Genomic DNA, 22,343 nt, shown 5'->3' with positions numbered 1-22,343 from the left:
TACGTCACCCAGAGGGCGTGGCCCCGGACCGGAAGGGCGCGCGGCATCCTGGGACTTGTAGTTCCTCCCTCTTCATTCACTAAATCGCACTTATTGAGCGCCGACTGTGTGCAGAGCACTGTACTAAGCGCTTGGGACAAGGACAAGTTGGCGACATATAGGGATAACACAGTCTAGAAGGGGGAGAAAGACAACAAAACAACACATAACATCATAATATAATTATCTCTCTAATTATATAATAATATATTATGAATATTGTTATCACTATTATTAATATATAATAATTACCTATATAATTGTACTAAGCGCTTGGGACAAGGACAAGTTGGCGACATATAGAGACAACACAGTCTAGAAGGGGGAGACAGACAACAAAACAACACATAACATCATAATATAATTATCTCTCTAATTTCATAATAATATATTATTAATATTGTTATTACTATTATTAATATATAATAATCACCTCTCTAATGATATAATATATTATTAATAGTGTTATTACTATTATTAATATATAGTAATTATCTCTAATTATATGATAATATATTGTCATTGGTATTGTTATTACTATTATTAATATATTATAATCATCTCTCTAATTATATGATAATATAATCATCTCTCTTCCTCCCTTCAAGGTCCTACTGAGAGCTCACCTCCTCCAGGAGGCCTTCCCAGACTGAGCCCCCTCCTCCCTCTCATTCATTCAATCGTATTTATGGAGCGCCGACTGTGTGCAGAGCACTGGACTAAGCGCTTGGGACAAGGACAAGTTGGCGACATAAAGAGACCACACAGTCTAGAAGGGGGAGAAAGACAACAAAACAACACATAACATCATAATATAATTATCTCTCTAATTATATAATAATATATTATTAATATTGTTATTACTATTATTAATATATAATAATTATCTCTCTAATTATATATTATCATTAGCATTGTTATTACTGTTATTAATATATTATAATCATCTCTAATTATATAATAATGTAATCATCTCTCTTCCTCCCTTCAAGGTCCTACTGAGAGCTCACCTCCTCCAGGAGGCCTTCCCAGACTGAGCCCCCTCCTCCTTCTCATTCATTCAATCGCACTTATTGAGCGCTGACTGTGCAGAGCACTGTACTAAGCGCTTGGGACAAGGACAAGTTGGCGACATATAGAGACCACACAGTCTAGAAGGGGGAGACAGACAACGAAACAACACATAACATCATAATATAATTATCTCCCTAATTATATAATAATATATCATTAATATTGTTATTACTGTTGTTAATATCTAATAATTACCTCTCTAATTATATAATATATTATTGATATTGTTATTACTATTATTAATATATAATAATTTTCTCTCTAATTACATAATAATATATTATCATTAGTATTGTTATTACTATTATTAATATATAATAATCATCTCTCTAATGATATAATAATATAATCATCTCTCTTCCTCCCTTCAAGGTCCTACTGAGAGCTCGCCTCCTCCAGGAGGCCTTCCCAGACTGAGCCCCCTCCTCCCTCTCATTCATTCAATCGTATTTATGGAGCGCCGACTGTGTGCAGAGCACTGTACTAAGCGCTTGGGACAAGGACAAGTTGGCGGCATATAGAGACAACACAGTCTAGAAGGGGGAGACAGACAACAAAACAACACATAACATCATAATATAATTATCTCTCTAATTATATAATAATATATCTTTAATATTGTTATTACTATGATTAATACATAATAATTACCTCTATGATTATATAATATATTGTTCATGTTGTTATTAATATTATTAATATATAATATTATCTCTCTAATTATATGCTAATATATTTTCATTAGTATTGTTATTGCTATTATTAATATATAATAATCATCTCTCTAATTATATAATAATATAATCATCTCTCTTCCTCCCTTCAAGGTCCTACTGAGAGCTCGCCTCCTCCAGGAGGCCTTCCCAGACTGAGCCCCCTCCTCCCTCTCATTCATTCAATCGTATTTATGGAGCGCCGACTGTGTGCAGAGCACTGGACTAAGCGCTTGGGACAAGGACAAGTTGGCGGCATATAGAGACAACACAGTCTAGAAGGGGGAGACAGACAACAAAACAACACATAACATCATAATATAATTATCTCTCTAATTATATAATAATATATCTTTAATATTGTTATTAATATTATTAATATATAATAATTACCCCTCTAATTATATAATATATTATTAATATTGTTATTACTATTATTAATATATAATAATTATCTCTCTAATTATATGATCATATATTATCATTAGTATTGTGATTGCTATTATTAATATATAATAATCATCTCTCTAATTATATAATAATATAATCATCTCTCTTCCTCCCTTCAAGGCCCTGCTGAGAGCTCACCTCCTCCAGGAGGCCTTCCCAGACTGAGCCCCCTCCTTCATCTCTGCAGAGCACTGTACTAAGCGCTCGGGACAAGGACAAGTTGGCGACATAAAGAGACCACACAGTCTAAAAGGGGGAGACAGACAACAAAACAACACGTATTAACAACAACATAATAATATAATGAATTATATAATAATAATAATGATGGCATTTATTAAGCGCTTACTACGTGCAAAGCACTGTTCTAAGCGCGGGGGAGGATACAAGGTGATCAGGTTGTCCCACGAGGGGGCTCACAGTCTTAATCCCCATTTTACAGATGAGGGAACTGAGGCCCAGAGAAGTTAAGTGACTTGCCCAGAGTCACACAGCTGACAACTGGTGGAGGCGGAATTTGAACCCATGACCTCTGACTCCAAAGCCTGGGCTCTTTCCACTGAGCCACGCTGTTTCTCATAATAATGATGGCATTTGTTAAGCGCTTACTATGTGCAAAGCACTGTTCTAAGCCCTGGGGAGGGTACAAGGTGATCAGGTTGCCCCACGGGGGGCTCCGGGTCTTCAACCCCATTTTGCAGATGAAGTCACTGAGGCCCAGAGGAGTTAAAGTGACTCGCCCAAAGTCACACAGCTGACAGTTGGCAGAGCCGGGATTCAAGCTTCCTGCAGTCATCCATCATCATCATCATCATCATCATGATGCCGTTTATTCATTCATTCATTCAAGAGGATTTATTGAGCGCTTACTGTGTGCAAAGCACTGTTCTAAGCGCTGGGGAGGTTACAAGGTGATCAGGTTGTCCCACGGGGGGCTCACAGTCTTCATCCCCATTTTACAGATGAGGTAACAGAGGCTCAGAGAATGATAATAATAATTGCATTTATTAAGCGCTTACTATGTGCAAAGCACTGTTCTAAGCGCTGGGGAGGCTACAAGGTGATCAGGTTGTCCCTCGGGGGGCTCACAGTCTTCATCCCCATTTTACAGATGAGGTAACTGAGGCACAGAGAAATTTAGTGACTTGCCCAAAGTCACACAGCTAAGTGGCGGAGCGGGATTTGAACCCATAACCTCTGACTCCAAAGCCCGGGCTCTCTCCACTGAGCCACGCTGCTTCCGTATAATAATGATGGCATTTGTTAAGCGCTTATTATTTGCAAATCACTGTTCTAAGCGTGGCTCAGCGGAGAGAGCCCGGGCTGCGGAGTCAGAGGTCATGGGTTCTAATCCTGCTCTGCCACTTGGCAGCTGTGTGGCCTTGAACAAGTCACTTCACTTCTCTGTGCCTCAGTTCCCTCATCTGTAAAATGGGGATTAAGACTGTGAGCCCCACACGGGACAACCTGATCACCTTGTATCCCCTCAGCGCTTAGAACAGTGCTTTGCACATAGTAAGCGCTTAACAAATACCAACATTATTATTATTATTGTATCCCCCCAGCGCTTAGGACAGTGCTTGGCACATAGTAAGCGCTTAACAAAAACCACCATTAATTAATTAATTAATTCCCATTTGACAGATGAGGGAACTGAGGCCCAGAGAAGTCAAGTGATTGCCCAAAGTCACACAGCTGACAAGTGGGGGAGCTGGGATTAGAACCCACGACCTCTGACTCCGCAGCCCGGGCTCTTTCCACTGAGCCAATCGTATTTAATAATAATAATAATCATCATCAATCGTATTTATTGAGCGCTTACTATGGGCAGAGCACTGTACTAAGCGCTTGGGAAGTACAAATTGGCAACATATAGAGACAGTCCCTACCCAACAGTGGGCTCACAGTCTAAAAGGGGGAGACAGAGAACAAAACCAAACATACTAACAAAATAAAATAAATAGAATAGATATGTACAAGTAAAATAGAGTAATAAATATGTACAAACATATATACATATAAATATGTATATATATACATTCATATACATATGTATATATGTATATAAATAATAATAATGATGGCATTTGTTAAGCGCTTACTATGTGCAAATCACTGTTCTGAGCGCTGGAGCACTGAGCGCTTACTGTGTGCAGAGCACTGTACTAAGCGCTTGGAAAGTTCAAATCGGCAGCATATAGAGACGGTCCCTACCCAACAACGGGCTATTTATTAAGCGCTTACTATGTGCCAAGCACTGTTCTAAACGCTTAGGGAGTTGGGGGGGAATACAAGGTGATCAGGTTGTCCCCAGTGGGGCTGGCAGTCTTCATCCCCACTTGACAGAGGAGGTCACTGAGGCACAGAGAAGTTAAGTAACTTACCCAAGGTCACACAGCAGACAAGTGGCAGAGGCGGGATTAGAACGCAGGACCTTCTGACTCCCAAGCCCGGGCTCTACCCACTGAGCCACGCTGCTTCCTCATTCATTCGTTCATGTTTATTGAGCACTTAGTGTGCGCAGAGCAATCAATCAATCAATCGTATTTATTGAGCGCTTACTGTGTGCAGAGCACTGTACTAAGCGCTTGGGAAGTATCATTCGGCAACAGATAGAGACGATCCCTACCCAACAACGGGCTCACAGCCTAGAAGGGGGGGGGCACTGACGACAAAACAAGTAGACAGGCAGCAACAGCATCAGAATCAATAGAATTAGAGATGTACACATATTATTAATAAAATAGAACAGAATAATAAATATGTACATAGATACACAAAGCCCTGTGGGGCAGGGAGGGGAGTAGAGGCGACGGAGAGGGCATTCATTCATTTATTTTTTTTTTTAATTTAAGCTCTTACAATGTGGCAGACACTATACTAAGCGCTGGGGCGGACACAGCCCCTGTTCCACGGGGGGCTCACAGTCTCAATGCTCACCTCCTCCAGGAGGCCTTCCCAGACTGAGCCCCCTTTTTCCGCTCCTCCTTCCCCTCCCCACAGCACCTGTACATATGTTTGCACAGATTTATTACTCTATTTTACTTGTACATATTTACTATTCTATTGATTTTGTTAACGATGTGCATCTAGCTTGACTTCTATTTATTCTGATGACTTGACACCTGTCCACGTGGTTTGTTTTGTTGTCCGTCTCTGCACACAGTACAGTGCTCTGCACACAGTAAGCGCTCAATAAATACGACTGAATGAATGAATCTCCATTTGACAAATAGGAAACGGAGGCCCAGAGAAGGGAGGTGGCTTGCCCAAGGTCACACAAAAGACACGTGGCAGGGGCGGGATTAGAACCCATGACCTACCTTCCTTCCTTCCTCTCATAGTAACTATAAAATCATTCATTCATTCATTCACTCATACTACTACTACTAATAATGATGGTATTTGTCAAGCGCTTACTATGTGCCAGACACTTTACTAAACGCTGGGGCGCTTACATGCCAATTAGGTTGGACATAGTCCCTGCCCTATGTGGGACTCACAGTCTTCATCCCCATGTTCCAGATGAGGGAACTGAGGCCCAGGGAAGTGAAGTGACTTGCCCAATTCACACTGCAGACAAGTGGTGGAATCGTTCATTAGAACCCATGGCACGGCTAAGCATAGGACTGGGTGTCAAAAGGACCTGGGTTCTAATTCTGACTCCGCACCTTGTCTGTTGTGTGACCTTGGGCAAGTCACTTTACTTCTCTGGGCCTCAGTTACCTCATCTGTTAAATGGGGATTGAGACTGTGAGCCCCACGTGGGACAACCTCATTACCTTTGTATCTACCCCAGCGCTTAGAACAATGCTTGGCACAGAGTAAGTGCTTAACAAATGCTATTATTATTATAGCATTTATCATTATTAGTAACAACTTAATATAATATACTTCAATAATTATATAATAGCATAATGTGGCCCCCAGAGCCCACGTGGTTTGAATGGACTCACAACAGCAGGAAAATAATAAAATAATAATTGCGGTATTTGTTAAGCACATATCGATGTCCCAAGTACTGTACTAAGGGCTAGGGTAGATGACTATATACATCTATAGATGACTATCTATCTATCTATATATAGATATAGATAGATATATAGATGTATATATACATCTATAGATGACTATCTATCTATCTAGATAGATAGATAGATAGATATCTATAGATGACTATATATCTATCTATCTATCTCCAGATTGGATATAGTCACTGAGCCTCATGAAGCTCTCAGTCTGAGAGAGAGAGAACGACTATTGAATCCATATTTTACAGACGAAGAAACTGGTGAAGAGATATTAAGTGACTTGCCCGAGGTCCCACAGCGGCCAGCGTGTGTCTAATAAAATTAGCTCTCTCAAGATAGAATAGCTTTTCCCACAGGTGCATGAGGTACTTTAAGTCTTTGGTTTTCCCACGGTGTTGGGCAAATCTAAGAAAGTAAAACAGACACCATACGCAAACCATGATGTTATCTGATTAGTTCCTAAGACATCAGATTAAGGACTATTGATGATCATGGAAACTATCAATGAAATGGAAAAATACAACAAACCTACTTCAATTGATCAGTGGCATTCACTGAGCACTTACTACTGCTAGATACCATTGACTTCTATAACCTTCAGTAGACGGAAAATTTTGAAATGCCTCATCCTCTCATCTCTCACTTAGGCTTAAGTAATGTGCAGATGTAACATTACAAGTATTAATATGTCCACGGTTTGGGGAGAGTTGGGGAGTTGAAAACCTGGGGAAAAGTACTAAAAATACTAACAACTATTGTTATTTGGTCCCTTCAAGGAGAGAGTAGCAAGAGGGGAGGGGAAAAGAATGGGACAGAATTTTGAAAGATTTCCTATATCACCTTTGTTATGGGAATAATGGGACGAAAAATATTGGACCCAGTTAAATAGTTCAGTGCCTAATCAAACATCGGTGGCTTCTCTAAAGCACTTAGTACAGTGCTTTGCACACAGTAACTGCTCAATAAATACGACTGAATTGAATGAATGAATAGCCTTCCATGGGCTTCTGAAGACCAACTAGTCTCAGCCTGTGGGGAAAGAGCAAACAATTAAATATCTACCCACAACTGTCACTTCCCAAACTGCCAGAGAACCTTCCGAGCATAACATTCCGTTACTACTGAGGTGCATCACTCCAAACATTCTGTTTGTGATTTGAAAAGCAGCATAGAAACCAAAAAATTTCCATCCCCATGTATTCTCCATTACACACAGAGCACCTTTTCCTGCGTCCTCAGAAGAGCCGTGGGAATCATTCTGGGGCCGCCACGGCCCATGTCCGCAATCGTCAACTGAAACCTACCACAATGGACTTTTTTCCTGAAGGATAGAGCCCAGCATCACTGCTCAATTCTCTTAGGCTAACCAGAGGCAGCCAGGGATAGCTCCCAGACCCAGGTATGTAGTTTGGACAAAGAGGGATGAAGGTATTAAAATGTCCTCAGCTTCAACAACAAAGCAAAGTTCTATCATGTGACAAAGTTGAGGCTCGTGAAGGAAATCCAAAATAGTTGGCGGGCATATCCCGAACTAAGGAGGCTATGGTGATTTTGTAACTCAGATTCAATATCTATCATCTTGAATCCTTCTTCTTCCTTGAAGGGAATAGATTCCATAAGTTCAGGATGACTCCTTTTGCGTCCTGGAAATGCATTTTCCAAATCAACCATTTTCCATCCTATTCAATCAATCACATTTATTGAGCACTTACTGTGTGCAGAACACTGTACTAAGCGCTTGGGAAGTACAAGTTGGCAACACATACAGTCCCTACCCAACGGTGGGCTCACAGTCTAGAAGACTTCCTTTGGGGTCAATAAGGGACTAATAATAGAAGTAGTGTTCAGTATAGTGAATAGCATTAATTTCACAGTTAGGCTTCATTTTCATTTATTTAGGAAGCACATTTTCCATTGCACAGAAATGAATCTATTAACATACTTCTGCAAACTTGCTGTAATCCACCTTCTCTCAATTTCATCATGGATTCGTCACAATGCCTGTGATTGGGGTCATACATGTTCCATGCAATAATGGTGCTTGGTGAAGCACTTGGAAACTTCCAAGGGCAGTTAAGACTAGGAATGAACAGCTGAAATCATTTCTTAAGAGTTGATGAATTATTTGTCCTATCAGAGTCTCTGTTTGGCAAGGCTTCTTCCTGGTTCTAACAAATGGTAGGTTATGTTGCCAACTTGTACTTCCCAAGCGCTTAGTACAGTGCTCTGCACATAGTAAGCGCTCAATAAATACGATTGATGATGATGATGATGATGATGTGAGTTGAGAACTCTCCTTCTAATTATATTATCAAGATATGACCAAAATTATCTTGTCAACTCAGTCTTGAGGATATTCACAGACTAACAGAAAAAATAATATTCACGATGTCATTTATGTTCATTTATTTATGCATTATGAGGCTTACGTTCAGATTGATTCTCAAACTATAGTGATGAGAGTCCTTTGTGTCTTTCCTCATTCTAAAAGTGCGTTCCTTATCCCTCCAATATGAAGTGAAACATCCACGACTAGTTTTGTTTTAATAAGCTGACACTATTAAATAGGAAAAAGTAGTACTGTATCTGGGAAACCCACATTTGCTAATGTCCTACAAGAATTAAGATTAAAGAGAAAACAGGATTCATTAACATGAAACTAGCCTACAAAGACACATGATGTCATTCATGCTGAGGGCATAATGACTGAGGTAACAATCGGAAAATTCTGAAAGTTTGAATCTGTTGACTAGCAACCATGTTCAACGTTTCAACAACAAGCCTCCTAGTTAGGGATACGTCCACAAACTATTTTGTATTTCATTCACAAGCCTCAGCTTTGTCACCTAATAGAAATTTGCTTTGTTGTTGAAGCTGAGGATATTTTTATTCCTTCATCACTCTATGTCCAAATCTTCTGATTTAAATTCATTTAAGAGTTACCTATTTTAGTGATTCGTTTATCAGCAGGAAGTCGCTGTTATTAGAAAATTATTCAAGAAAGCCTGAGAAGTCTGGAAAAGTTGCTTTTTTTTCCATAGGTGTGATTTTACCTAACACATTGAGTTCTTAAATCTAAGTCCCCCAATTCTTGTACAAGGACGGTGGATGAGGAACAAGAGAGGTGAAGATGGCAGAAGTTGTGGAAGACTGCTATTTCTATTTTTATTCCACGTGTACTAAGGTAAATATGGGTAATTTTTATCACCGTTTTCATATTTTAGCGTCCCAGTGAAGAAAGGTACATTAACCTCCATAAAGTGTAGTGAAAAATTACTCTGTTTTTCATGAAGTATATTCTGCCCCTCAAATCAAAGCTGCTGACAAAATCACGACTTAGAAAATCTGGGAAGACATTTTGTTGAAAATAAATTGTCGAAGCTACCGATAATGGTCAAAATGGAGTTTCACATGGAAAACAACAGAGGAACCTCCGCCTTGGGATTTCTGGACTGAGAATCTACATGGAGAATTGATTACAGTGCTAGAAATAAGAATGATGGTGTTTCAAAGTGCGAAGTGCCAAGCACTCTGCTAAACAATGCAATAGGATCAGATATAGTGCCTATATACATAGTCTCTATTTTACAAATAAGGAAACAGAGAGTCAGGTCATTTCGTGACTTGCCTAAGCCCACTGTTGGGTAGGGACCGTCTCTATATGTTGCCAACTTGTACTTCCCAAGCGCTTAGTACAGTGCTCTGCACATAGTAAGCGCTCAATAAATATGATTGATTGATTGATTGATATCGCAGCCAGCAGGTGATAGAGCCGGGAGTTGCTGTCCGTCACCAAGACATGGACGGCAAAATGTGAGCAGATAGTTAGGGGAGCATAAACATAAACATTATGGGGTTTATTTTAAGGGCAGGATCCATTTATGGTGGCAGTGACCATAGCACGGTGCTATATAGAGAAGCAGGGTGGCTCAGTGGAAAGAGCACGGGCTTTGGAGTCAGAGGTCATGGGTTCAAATCCCAATTCTGCCAATTGTCAGCTGTGTGACCTTGGGCAAGTCACTTAACTTCTCTGGGCCTCAGTTACCTCATCTGTAAAATGGAGATTAAGACTGTGAGCCCTCCTTGGGATAAGCTGATCACCTTGCAACCTCCCCAGCGCTTAGAACAGTGCTTTGCACATAGTAAGGGCTCAATAAATGCCATAATTATTATTATAAAGCAAAAAAAATTTCCCCTTTGGAGTAGTATTTTGAATTTTAGACTTTGCTATTCCCCCTCTAGACTGTGAGCTCATGGGCAGGAATGTGTGCATTGTTATACTGTCCTGTTATACTCTCCTCTTCCAAGTGCTTAGTGCAGTGCTTTCTCAATACATATGATTGAAGGAAGAAAGAAGGAAGGAAGGAAGCAGACAGGTTTGGTTTTGTTTTTCTGGTATTTTAAGGGTTTACAATATGCCAGGCACTGTTCTAAGCTCTGGAGTAGCTATCGAGTTGGACACAGTCCCTGTCCATGTTCCATATAGGCTCACAATTTCCATCTCCATTTTACAGGTAAGAAAACCGAGGCACAGAGAAGTGAAGTGACTTGCCCAAGGTCACACAGCAGACAAGTGGAAGAGCCGGGATTAGAACCCAGGTCCTTCCGACTCCCAGCCCTGTTGTCTGCTCACTAGGCCAGAGCTGCTTCTAAGTTGTTTGGTAGTTGCTGTGGTCTTTGCCACATATATTAGCCAGCTATTTTTTTAATACTCCTCCTGGACCTGTCCCCATAGCAAAATGTCCTAGGTTGTTCTTTAGTCATAAACCATCAACCCAAGAGCAAGGCCAAAGCCTTTAGACCTGAAACTAGAATTATTATTATTATTATTATTATTATCATTATCATTATCATTATTATTATTCTCCTTCTTTCTTCTTCTTCTTCTTCTTCTAACTTCTCTATGCCTCAGTTACCTCTACTGTAAAAATGGGGCTTAAGACTTTGAGCCCTTTTTGGGACAGGGACTATATCTGAACCAAATATCTACCCCAGCACTTAGTACAGTACCTGGTGCCTAGTAAGTGCATAATAAATATCATAAAGTAAGAAAAAAGTTAATTCAGGAATCCTTCCATTTCATTTAGTTACATCTGTTATGATTTAAGAATAGAGTCTTTAAAAATGGTTGCTTTTTAGATTGCTGAAAAACTAAGATGTGTTTTTGAAAATGACTCTAATAATAATAATAATAATAATAATAAGGATGATATTTGCTAATTTCTCACTATATGTCAAGCAGTGTTCTAAGCGCTGAGGTAGATACAAGGTAATCAGGTTGTCCCACATGGGGCTCACAGTCTTAATCCCCATTTTACAGATGAGGTAATTGAGGCCCAGGGAAGTTAAGTGACTTGCCCAAGGTCACACAGCTGGCTGGAGCCGGGATTAGAACCCACAACCTCTGACTCCTAAGCCCATGCTCTTTCCACTAAGCCATGCTGCTTCTCTAAGCAACTGTAAATGAAATGAAATGAAAATGACTGTACACTGTGGTTAGTAGTAAAATGAAAGAATAAAATATATGCAGTTGTCCAAATTAACCACCCACAGTGAGTTTACAGTTTAGAGGATAATCTTGAGCATACCCTTACCTAATTAAAATAAATGAATAAATACAATTATCTATAATAATACTGTTTGGCCAAAGGTTTTTTTTTTTTTTGTTCTTTTTTTTTTTGCTGGTTGTCTACTAACTAGCAGTTTGCCAACATATCATGAAAAGATGAGATGTAAGCCTAGGCAATAAAACTACTGTTGTTTATCCAGGTTATTGATGGGTGTTTTCTACCCTATTCATATTTTTCTTTTAGGGTTCCCAATGCCTATTCAGACACTGCCAATACTCAATTGGTAGGGATAATGTCTGTGCCTTATGGAGAGAGAGAGAAAGTGTTCAAATCCTAAATGTAGATTTGGACACATAGAAATACAGGTATACGTGTTTATTGACTTTATATAGTCATTAATGCGGCAAATCAGAAATCATCTTTACATGTGAGACAGAAATAAGATTTTTTTAAATCTAACATTCAGTATCTTCCAAATTCAAAATTTTGGGCATCTCTCCAAAGAGTCTCTATAAAATCATATTTATCCCCAGTGAAAGATGGATAGCACCGTGGTTGCTCAAACACAATTACTATACTTTGAGATTGTTTGTTTAATTATCATATTATTTCATTATAATGTAGTCAATGTGTTATAAATAGGGCACTGACATTCCATTTCTCCCCTCTCTTTAGCAAACCTGCACCATTTCTTGCTTTTGGGAAACTCAGCCATTTGGTTGTGTGAAGATTAATTGTATGTTTTTTCATAGCAAACCTCGTAATATCAATGGACTCTTTTTGCCACCGAGTAGCAGTGAGTATTTATTTTTTTTCAGTACTTTTGGACTAATGCTATTGTTTAGGAATCAATCAGAAATAGGACTATAGAAATATGGCTACATTAAAAAGGATGCAAATTGATTTTTGTCACATTGATTCCCAGAATCATAAATTTGGCAGTTTCTGTCGGAGAGAAATTTGCAGCACAGACGATGTGTTTGATTTGTTCTCGGGTGTTTACTCAAGAACAAGGAGAAAGTCATTGATTCCACACAGCATCAAATCTCTGTGGCATGAATTACAAAATTAGATCCTCAGACCCCATTCGCTCGAGTCTCTCTCTTGTGAAAAGGAAAACATAAAGAAAAATCCAACTTCTGACCCATACAGAGAGAAACCTATTCAGAGCATATTGCCTGAAGTGCTTGTCTGTGCTGAATTCCAAATAATTTACTCCAACAGTAAATCAAATGTTTAGAGTGAAAGATGAAGTATTGCTGATGCTGAATGCATTTCATTATACATGAGCAATATGTACTATTTGAAGACAGAACAATAGTTAAAAACATAAATCTGATTCCTCTTGAAAATGTTCTGTAGGAATTTAAACCACTATTCCATTGTCTTTATTAAAATGTAATCCCTCTAATTTGTCTAGATACCTACATGTATTTGCCTCTTCCAAATACATTTTTTCAAATATTGTCATCAGGAAAATCCAAGAATCATTCGATTTTGAAAAAAAGAGCATCATGTAGTGGTTGTACCAAGATTAAAATACAGTATAGAGGAAATATTTGTATTGATACATTGGGGATTAATGGGGATTAAATCCTACTCCCTCCAAGTTAGACTGTGAGCCCTATGAGAGACAGGGACTCTGTTCAACTTGTATGATGCAAATACCATAATGCTTAACAAATACCTTAATCAATTAATATCGTCCAAGTGCCAATCACGCAGTAGAAATCGCTCAGTGTAGTCTCTCGGGGACTACATTTTGTATGAGAATTAAAAACATGCAATATTAGATTAATCAAATCACTTTTATAAAATAGAAATTCCACCTGGGAGCAAAGCAGAAACAAGCAGTGGACCGGATCATGACTGTAAGTAATGTAAATAATACAGAGTGTGTAATTTGGGAGATGTCTCAACTGTCAAACCTCTAGAGATCCATCCTTTGCATTAAAGTGTTTAGAAAGAACCTGTGCACCTTCTGCCATCGTTATTGTCATCATCACTGCCAATTATCCATCCACCGAGCAGTAGGTATTGATTTTCCCTTTTTTATGTACTGGGATTTTTCCTTCAAGGAGTGAGTTACATAACTGGTAGATTATAGCTTCGTTTTTTCACTGTTAAATGTTATCACCAGCTGTTGGCTCCATGTTAACATATTCAAGAAAGTCAGAATTTACTTAAAATTTATTTTTTTTTAATAAGAAGTCATGGATATAACAATCCATAGATGAAATATCCTGTCACTTCGTGTTATATTGACCGGCCCTTTGTTTAGAATAAGATAATAGAAGAATATATTTATAGCCTGCTGAGTTATTAGGACAATATTATTGAAGGTACTGCATACACCCACCCCAAAATCAATTCTTTATGCTTGTAGCAATGCTATTTAGAATCCAGTCATAAAGTATAAGATTATGAGGTAATCTAAAAAAGTAGTCTGATGAAAATGTAAACAATCAATAAGTAGTATTTATGGAGTCCCTATTATCAATCAGTCTTATTTATTGAGTGCTTACTATGTGAAGAACACTGTACTAAGCGCTCGGGAGAGTACAATACAACAGAATCATCAGACACATTCCCTTCTAGACTGTGAGCCCACTGTTGGGTAGGGACCGTCTCTATATGTTGCCAACTTGAACTTCCCAAGCGCTTAGTACAGTGCTCTGCACACAGTAAGTACTCAATAAATACGATTGAATGAATGAATGAATGAATGAATTCCCTGCCCTTAATGAGCTTATATTCTAGAGTGGGAGATGCACATCAGTATGGATGAATACTATTATGTGCAGGAAGCACTGTAATCTAAGCAATTAGGAAAGCACAACAAAGTAGGACATGATCCCTGCCCTTAAGATGTGTAGTTTTAATATGGTCTTTTTAAAATTAAAATCTGATTAACCAGAAGTCACAATCAATGAGGTTTTCTAACTTTTTGGATAGGGCACAAACTGAAATTTGTGAAGCCAACCTCGGCTTCACTGACACTGTCCTCTCCTGGTTCTCCTCTTATCTCTCCCGCAGCTTATCTATGTCTCTTTCTCAGGCTCCTTCTCTGCCTCCCACTGTGGGTGTCCTTCAAGGTTCAGGTTTAAGTCCCCTTCTATTCTCCATCTACCCTCATTCCCTTGGAGAACTCATTCTCTCACATGGCTTCAACTACCACCTCTATGCAGATGGTTTCCAAATCTACTTCTCAAGCCCTGATCTCCCTCTCTGCAGTCTCACATTTCCTCCTGCCCTCAAGTCATCTCCACTTGGATGTCCTTCCGCCACCTCAAACTTCATATGTCAAAAACAGTTTTCTTCCCATTCAAACTCTGTCCTCCCCCTCACTTTCCCATCACTGTAGACAGCACCACTATCCTTCCTGTCTCACAAGCCTGTAACTTTGGCGTTATCCTTGACTACTCTCTCTCATTCGACCCATTTATTCAATCCATCACCAAATCCTGTCGGTTCTACCTTCGCATCATCGCTAAAATCCACCAATTACTCTCCCCCACTCCATAGCCTTATTGAAGGCCCATCTCCGCCAATAGACCTTCCCTGACTAATCCTTCGTTTTCTTTTCTTCCACTCCCTTCTGCATCACCCTGACTTGCTCCCTTTACTCGTCCCCCCTCCCAGCCCCATAGCGCTTATGTACATACCTGTAATTTATTTCTTTATAGTAATGTCTGTCTCCTCCTCTAGCTCATTGTGGGAAGAGAATATTTCAATTATATTGTTATATTGGACTCTCCCAAGTGGTTAATACAGTGCTCCACACAGTAAGCACTCAATAAAAACGATTGAATGAATGAGTGAATGCAAGGAAAGTTCTCAAACTAGCTTTAAATTCACAGACAGTTTGTAAAAATAACCTGAATTTGGCCACATCCATAATGAAAGATTTCAGTACCACCATGCTAGGATTAGCAGCAGGTGGAATTTCCTTTTGCTGTGCATCAGGGCTTGACAGATTCCCCCTTTCCTCTGCCCTTTTCCTCACATCCCTCCTTGGTATATTTTCCTCTATCTCCCTGTTCAGTTTGCCTGGAGGAGAGGGTAATAAATAACAATACCAATTGTGGCATTTATTAGGCAATGACTATGTGCCAAAAACTGTACCAAGCACCAGGGTAGCTATGGAGTAATCAGGCTGGTCACAGTCCTTATCCTACATGGGACTCACAGTCTAGGTAGAAGGGAGAAAAGATATTTAATCTACACTGTACAAATAAGAAAAATGAGGCAAAGAGAAATGAAATGACTTTCCAAGTTTACAAAACAATGTGAGTGGCGGAGCCCGGAATTAGAACCCGGGGCCTGGAAGCTGCTACTTGAGAGTTCTGTGGGTGAAGGCAGGTGGGGAGGGAGGGGGGATTGAGTACTTACTATGTGAAGAACACTGTACTAAGCGCTTGGGAGAGTACAATACAACAGAATCATCAGACACATTCCCTGTCCTTAATGAGCTTATATTCTAGAGTGGGAGACAGACATCAGTAGGAATGAATACTGTTATGTGCAGGAAGCACTGTAATCTGAGCAATTAAGGAAGCACAGCAAAGTAGGACATGATCCCTGCCCTTAAGATGTGTAGTTTTAATATAGTCTTTTTATAATTAAAATCTGATTAACCAGAAGGCACAATCAATGAGGTTTTCTAACTTTTTGGATAGGGCACAAACTGAAATTTGTGAAGCCAACCTCGGCTTCACTGACACTGTCCTCTCCTGGTTCTTCAGGCTCTGCCACTTGCCTGCTGTGTTACCGTGGCAAGTCATTTAACTTCTCTGTTTCCTCAGTTTCCTCATCTGTAATGTGGGGATTATTTACTTAGTTATAGTAATGTCTGTCTCCTTCTGAAGACAATAAGCTCATTGTGGTCAGGGAATATATCTGTATCTATGCCGGAAGAGGAAGGGAGGTGTCGGGGAAGGAGCTGTGATTTCAAGACCACTTCTAGTTGTCCCCAACATCCTTTCCTCCTCCAGCTCCTGGGTTTGCATATGCTGCAGACCTCTCCCCCTTGTTGGCTGGGCACTGAACGTCGCTTCTCTGTGGGACAAATAGATACTACAAATTCAGGCTCAATAGCCATCTTATGGAAGACTATGTCAGTAAAAAGTCTGATTTTTTAGCCTACAATTTGTAGTAATCACTTAGAAATTGGCAACCCTGGTGTGAGGGTAACCACAGAGCCTCGGCATTAATGGGTTCCTTGATATTGTCTCTAGACTGTAAACTCATTATGGGCAGGGAACATGTCCATTAATTCTGTTGTATTGCATTCTCCCAAGCACTTAGTACAGAGCTCTGCACATACTAAGCACTCTATAAATACCACTGATAGATTGATTAAGCCGTCAGTCATAAGCCAGTCCAGAGGCGCACGTGAGCATGCAGTAACATGGTTAAAAATCCACGCTTGCTTGAGTTCAAATAAATGAATTCTAGCTGATCCAGAACTCATTACAAAGCCCCATCTCTTTTTTCATTACAAATGAGGTTTAAAATACTTGCACTGTAGAGAAACGCATTCATTCTGTACTTTTTTCCCCCATCAAGTGTTCAAAAGCCAACCTAGCTATTGATTTTCTTCCAGGCTGCCTTAGCCAACAATTCTCCACCATTCAGGTAGAGTGGTATTTACGAGGATGTTGACTAGTTGTTCTCCAGGGCCAAAGAAAACTAAACAAGAAGAAATGGGATTTCATTGCAACAAAACTTTGGCTAAGATGAGAAAACACTGGAACAGACTACTCAAAGAGCTTATGGATTGTCTACTTGAGAGATTTAAAAGAAATATAGCATTATTTGTCTTTGTTGGTATAGTTATTTGCCTGGTAGGAACATGCTCAAATTCCCTTCTAGTTTTGATTGAATTTTCAAACAGATTTTTATACTGTTGATTGACAACAGTGTGTTATTTGGAATGATTGCTAATTCCAAGCCAATGATATAAATTTTGAATAATTCAAGTGACTGAACATTTTCCAGACCCTTGTTTTACTACTGGAAAATATCGTACTTAGGAGCAGTGTGGCTTAGTGGAGAGACCCTGGGTCTGGGATTCAGAGGACCTGGGTTTTAATCCAGGCTCTGCCAGTTGCTGCTGCGTTACCATGGCAAGTCATTTAACTTCTCTGTTCCTCAGTTTCCTCATCTGTAATGTGGGGATTATCTACTTATTTATGGTAATGTCTTCCTCCTTCTGAAGATAATAAGCTCACTGTGGACAGAGAATATGTCTGTTTATTGTTATACTATACTCTCCCAAGTGCTTAGTACAGTACTTTGCACATGGTAAGTGCTCAACAAATATGACTGGATGAATGAATGAATGGAATTCAATCCCTGTTCTCTCGCCTACCTTAATTGTGAGCCCCATGTTGGGCAGAGACTGTGTCTGACATGATTAACTTGTATCTACTCCATCATTCAAAACAGTGCTTGATACATAATAAGTGCTTAACAAATATCACTATTATTATTATTTAAAATGTAGTAAGAACTTTGAGCTAGTATTAAGATCCCAAAAGTCACACTCGAACAGCAGAAAAAAGAAGTGTAATGTCATATGTCATTATTATTTAACCAACCTACTCACAGTGATTCTTTCTCTTCCCAGTAGCTACCGATCCCTCGATCATACCCTCCTTCCTGTTTTGAACTCACTCCCCTTTCACATCCAACACACCACTGCTTTTCCCATCTATAAGGCCCTTCTAAAATTACATTTCTTCAGGAGACCTTACCTGCCCAATCTCTCACTCCCCATGCGATTTCTCTCCCAAATGCCACTTTAGAACTTCCACATCACCTAAGCAGTTGGGTATTACCCTCCCCTGTCTCATCTGTTGCATTTACGTTTTATACCTTATTTCTTATTTTCATTCATTCGATTGCATTTATTGAGCACTTACTGTGTGTAGAGCATTGTACTAAATGCTCGGGAGAATACAAAATAACAATAAACGGACACATTCCCTGCCCACAACAAGCTTCCCACCTGTAATTTACTTACTGACCTTTTCCTGCTAGTTTGTAAACTCCTTTTGAACAGGAATCATGCCTAATAAACTCTACTGTATCCCATGGATACACTACCAGAACGATTGCAGATGGAGAGAGGGGCGTTTTGGGAGAGATGTTTCTGTGGCGATTCTATGGGTCAGAAATGACTCGACCGCATAAGACAAGACTCTCACAAGCACTTAGTACAGTGCTCTACACAGACTTTGTGCTCGATAAATACTATAATACTAATAATTATGGCATTTATTAAGCGCTTACTATGTGCAAAGCACTGTTCTAAGCACTGGGGAGGTTACGAGGTGATCAGGTTGTCCCACAAGGGGCTCACAGTCTTAATCCCCATTTTACGGATGAGGTAACTGAGGTACAGAGAAATTGACTTGCCCAAAGTCACACAGCTGACAATATGCGGAGCCAGGATTTGAACCCCTACTACTGATTATTTGGTTTGAAAAGTTCAAATCGTTAACTAGAAAAATAATTTAAATGTATCCCAAACAATTTTCAAAAATACAGCTGTAGAGTATCAGTATGAATATCACAAAACATTTCTTCAGGAGAAGGGTCTGGCTCCTATATGATACAAATATAATTTATTCAAAAGTTGGCTAAGCTTAAAGGTAAAGCACGTTGCTGTTATTTGTGGGGCTAAAATATCTATATAAAAGACAATAAGCTTCTAACAGGTGATATGCTTGGCCCAGCTAGTAATTCTCAAATTGATCCTTCGGGGTAAGAATCTATTTTTGAGATAGAAAATAGAAAAGAAATGGAAATAGAAAGAAGTACATTCGGGTAAATTCATCCTAAATCCTAAATTTCCTTCTCACAGCAACCAAGTGCATAGACTTTGCTCCTCTAATACCAAACAACTTGCTGCAATTCAGTTTCATCTCTTGCTCAAACCCACCTTCCTGCTTGGAAGTCCCTACCCCTTCATATCTGACAGACCACCACCCTCTCCATTTTCAAAACATTAGTAATAATAATAATAACAATTTATCATTTTTATTAAATGCTTAGTGTGTGTCAAGCCCTGCACTAAGCACCCTCGGGTAGTAGATTCAAGATAATCAGGTCCCACATGGGGCTCACAGTTTAAGTAGGAGGCACAACAGGTATTGAATCCCCATTTTGCTGATGAGGGAACCGAGGCACAGAGAAGTTCAGTGATTTGTCCAAAGTCACACAGCAGACACGTGACAGAGCCAGGATTTAGGACCCAGATCCTCTGACTCCCAAGCCCAGGCTCTTTCCACTAGGCCACCTACTTCTCTATTAAAATCATAGCTCCTCCAAGAACGCTTTCAAATAACATCTCATTTCCCTCTTCCATTCTCCCTCCTCTTTGCATCACCTAGGCATGAGTCCCTACCCTTAAACACTTTGATACTCACTCCACCCCCAAACCCCAAAGCCCTTACATATGTATACTTATATTTCGTTGTTTTCCCTACTAGGAGTGCATTTTAGTGTGTGTCTCCCAGGCTATCTTGTAAGCTCCTCTTGGACAGAGCTAATTTCAATGAACTCTATTGTAGTCTCTAAGGCACTTAGAACAATGCTTTGTACAAAGTAAGGGCTCACTGAAAAACATTGATTGATATGGAAACAAAGGATGAAAGTCAGGAGGTTAAAATTTACCCCCTATTGCTCAATTTTCTGTCAGTCTCTTCGGTTCTTTGAATCTCATTTTTCTTGGCTCTTTTCTCAGGGTAGGGGGCCAAGGTTATAGCAGCAGGTCTAGGACGGGACAGGTTTATCATTATATTTCTCCCATGGCTGTTTAGGACTACAGCCCCATTACTCTGTTAACACGCACAAAGAATTATGATATGCTAGGATATGGGCAAAGGATTACGATATACACAAAGAAGGTACATATGGGCCCCTTAGAGATGGAATATGCTCTTCCTTGCCTCTTACCTCATCTCAGGTCTCCATCAATTGCTGGCTGGGAGTTGTTTGGTAACTAGATGTAGCCCGTGGAGGAGGAGATCTAGATGACTGTCTCTATATGTTGCCAATTTGTACTTCCCAAGTGCTTAGTACAGTGCTCTGCACATAGTAAGTGCTCAATAAATACGATTGATGATGATGATGACTACAATTGAAATCACCAGCTGCCTGGGTGACAGAATCAGAGAGCCCACAGGGAACAGAAAGGCAGGTGAACAGGCAAGGAGGCACTCTAAACAGGAATTTCAAGAGCACTTTGCAAAGTGCAAAGTACACAAAAACCAGGAAGCCAGATAAAGAATCAGTGGCTTTCATTCATGAGCATGCTCTCTGGGATGAAACCGTACTTGGGATTCTCCCAAGCGCTTAGTACAGTGCTCTGCACACTCAAAAACTATGATTGATCGATTGACTAATTGAAGAGGAGACAATTGAGAGACTCCATGAGTTCATTCGAGAAAGATGCTCAGTTCCCCACATCAAATTACTTTTCAGCACCCCACCGGTCAGAAAATCGGGACAGATTGTCTTAACCACTTGGGATAGTTTTAAAACAAAAATCAAGAAGCTAGAAGTGAAGATTGATTCATCAGAACCTTAAGGCACTCACCCAGGAGTTTTGAGGGAAGTTTTGTAAGTCCTGGCAGAAGTGTATTGTGCTACATCAGATGGCTTGGCAAACCCTTAGCCGTAATCCTCTTCTATAAGAGTCCAGAGAGAGCTCTCAGATTGATACAATCATGACTCTTGATTTTCCACCTTGCAAGTCAGCAGAATCAATCATTAAGTTTGGGAACTGTGCAAATTTAGAAAACTGCAGCCTCTAAAGCTGAAAAATAATTCTGTAAAGGGAAAATCATGCCATACTCATCTGCTGGAGTTCTTTGAAGGAGTCAATAATCATTAATTCATTCAACCATATTTATTGAGAACTTACTGTGTGCACAGCACTGTACTAGTACAGTGCTTGGAAAGTACAATTCAGTAATAGAGACAATCCCTGCCCACAACGGGCTTCCAGTCTAGATTAGACAGAGATTCAATGAGTATAGTATATTTAGGCTTGCATAAGACCTTATACATTTCTTTACCTGAGACTAAAATAAGGAAGAAGAATCATGGGATTGGAGCAAGTGTTCTGTAAAAGATAGAAAATGACCAAAATATAGGAAACTAAAGGCAGCATTGCAAATAGTCACTTTTGGGGACGGAGATGAGCAAATAGTGAATCTGGAAAAAGATCATTCCCAGCGCTAGTTTAGTTCAATATTTTTTTAAATGACCTGGAAGAGAAAGTGTGTAGTAAAATCGTCAAGTTTACAGATGCCATTAAGCTCTTCTGGGTGGTGAATTGTTCTACTGATGGAGATAAAATGCCCTTGATTAGCTAGAATAGCCTCAGTTGAGCTTCAGTGTGGGGAAGTGTAAATGAATGCAGGTAGGGAGAGCGAAGTTTAACTGCAGATACT

General features: G+C 39.6%; 1 protein-coding gene across 1 annotated transcript in view; it reads left to right on the top strand.

Moving 5' to 3' along the window:
• Window positions 1–9,107: 9,107 nt before the first annotated feature.
• Window positions 9,108–22,343, top strand: part of C14H12orf50 (chromosome 14 C12orf50 homolog) — a 29,454-nt gene continuing 16,218 nt past the window's right edge. Inside the window, exons 1-3 of the mRNA XM_038756064.1 lie at window positions 9,108–9,491; window positions 12,553–12,673; window positions 13,698–13,748. Coding sequence (XP_038611992.1) covers window positions 9,438–9,491; window positions 12,553–12,673; window positions 13,698–13,748 — 226 coding nt within the window. The 5' untranslated portion in view covers window positions 9,108–9,437. The remainder of the gene's footprint in view (window positions 9,492–12,552; window positions 12,674–13,697; window positions 13,749–22,343) is intronic.

This window comes from Tachyglossus aculeatus, chromosome 14, assembly GCF_015852505.1.
Source record: "Tachyglossus aculeatus isolate mTacAcu1 chromosome 14, mTacAcu1.pri, whole genome shotgun sequence".
Lineage (NCBI taxonomy): Eukaryota > Metazoa > Chordata > Mammalia > Monotremata > Tachyglossidae > Tachyglossus > Tachyglossus aculeatus.
Note: the sequence above shows the minus strand (reverse complement) of the source record. Positions and strands in the feature narration are given on the sequence as shown.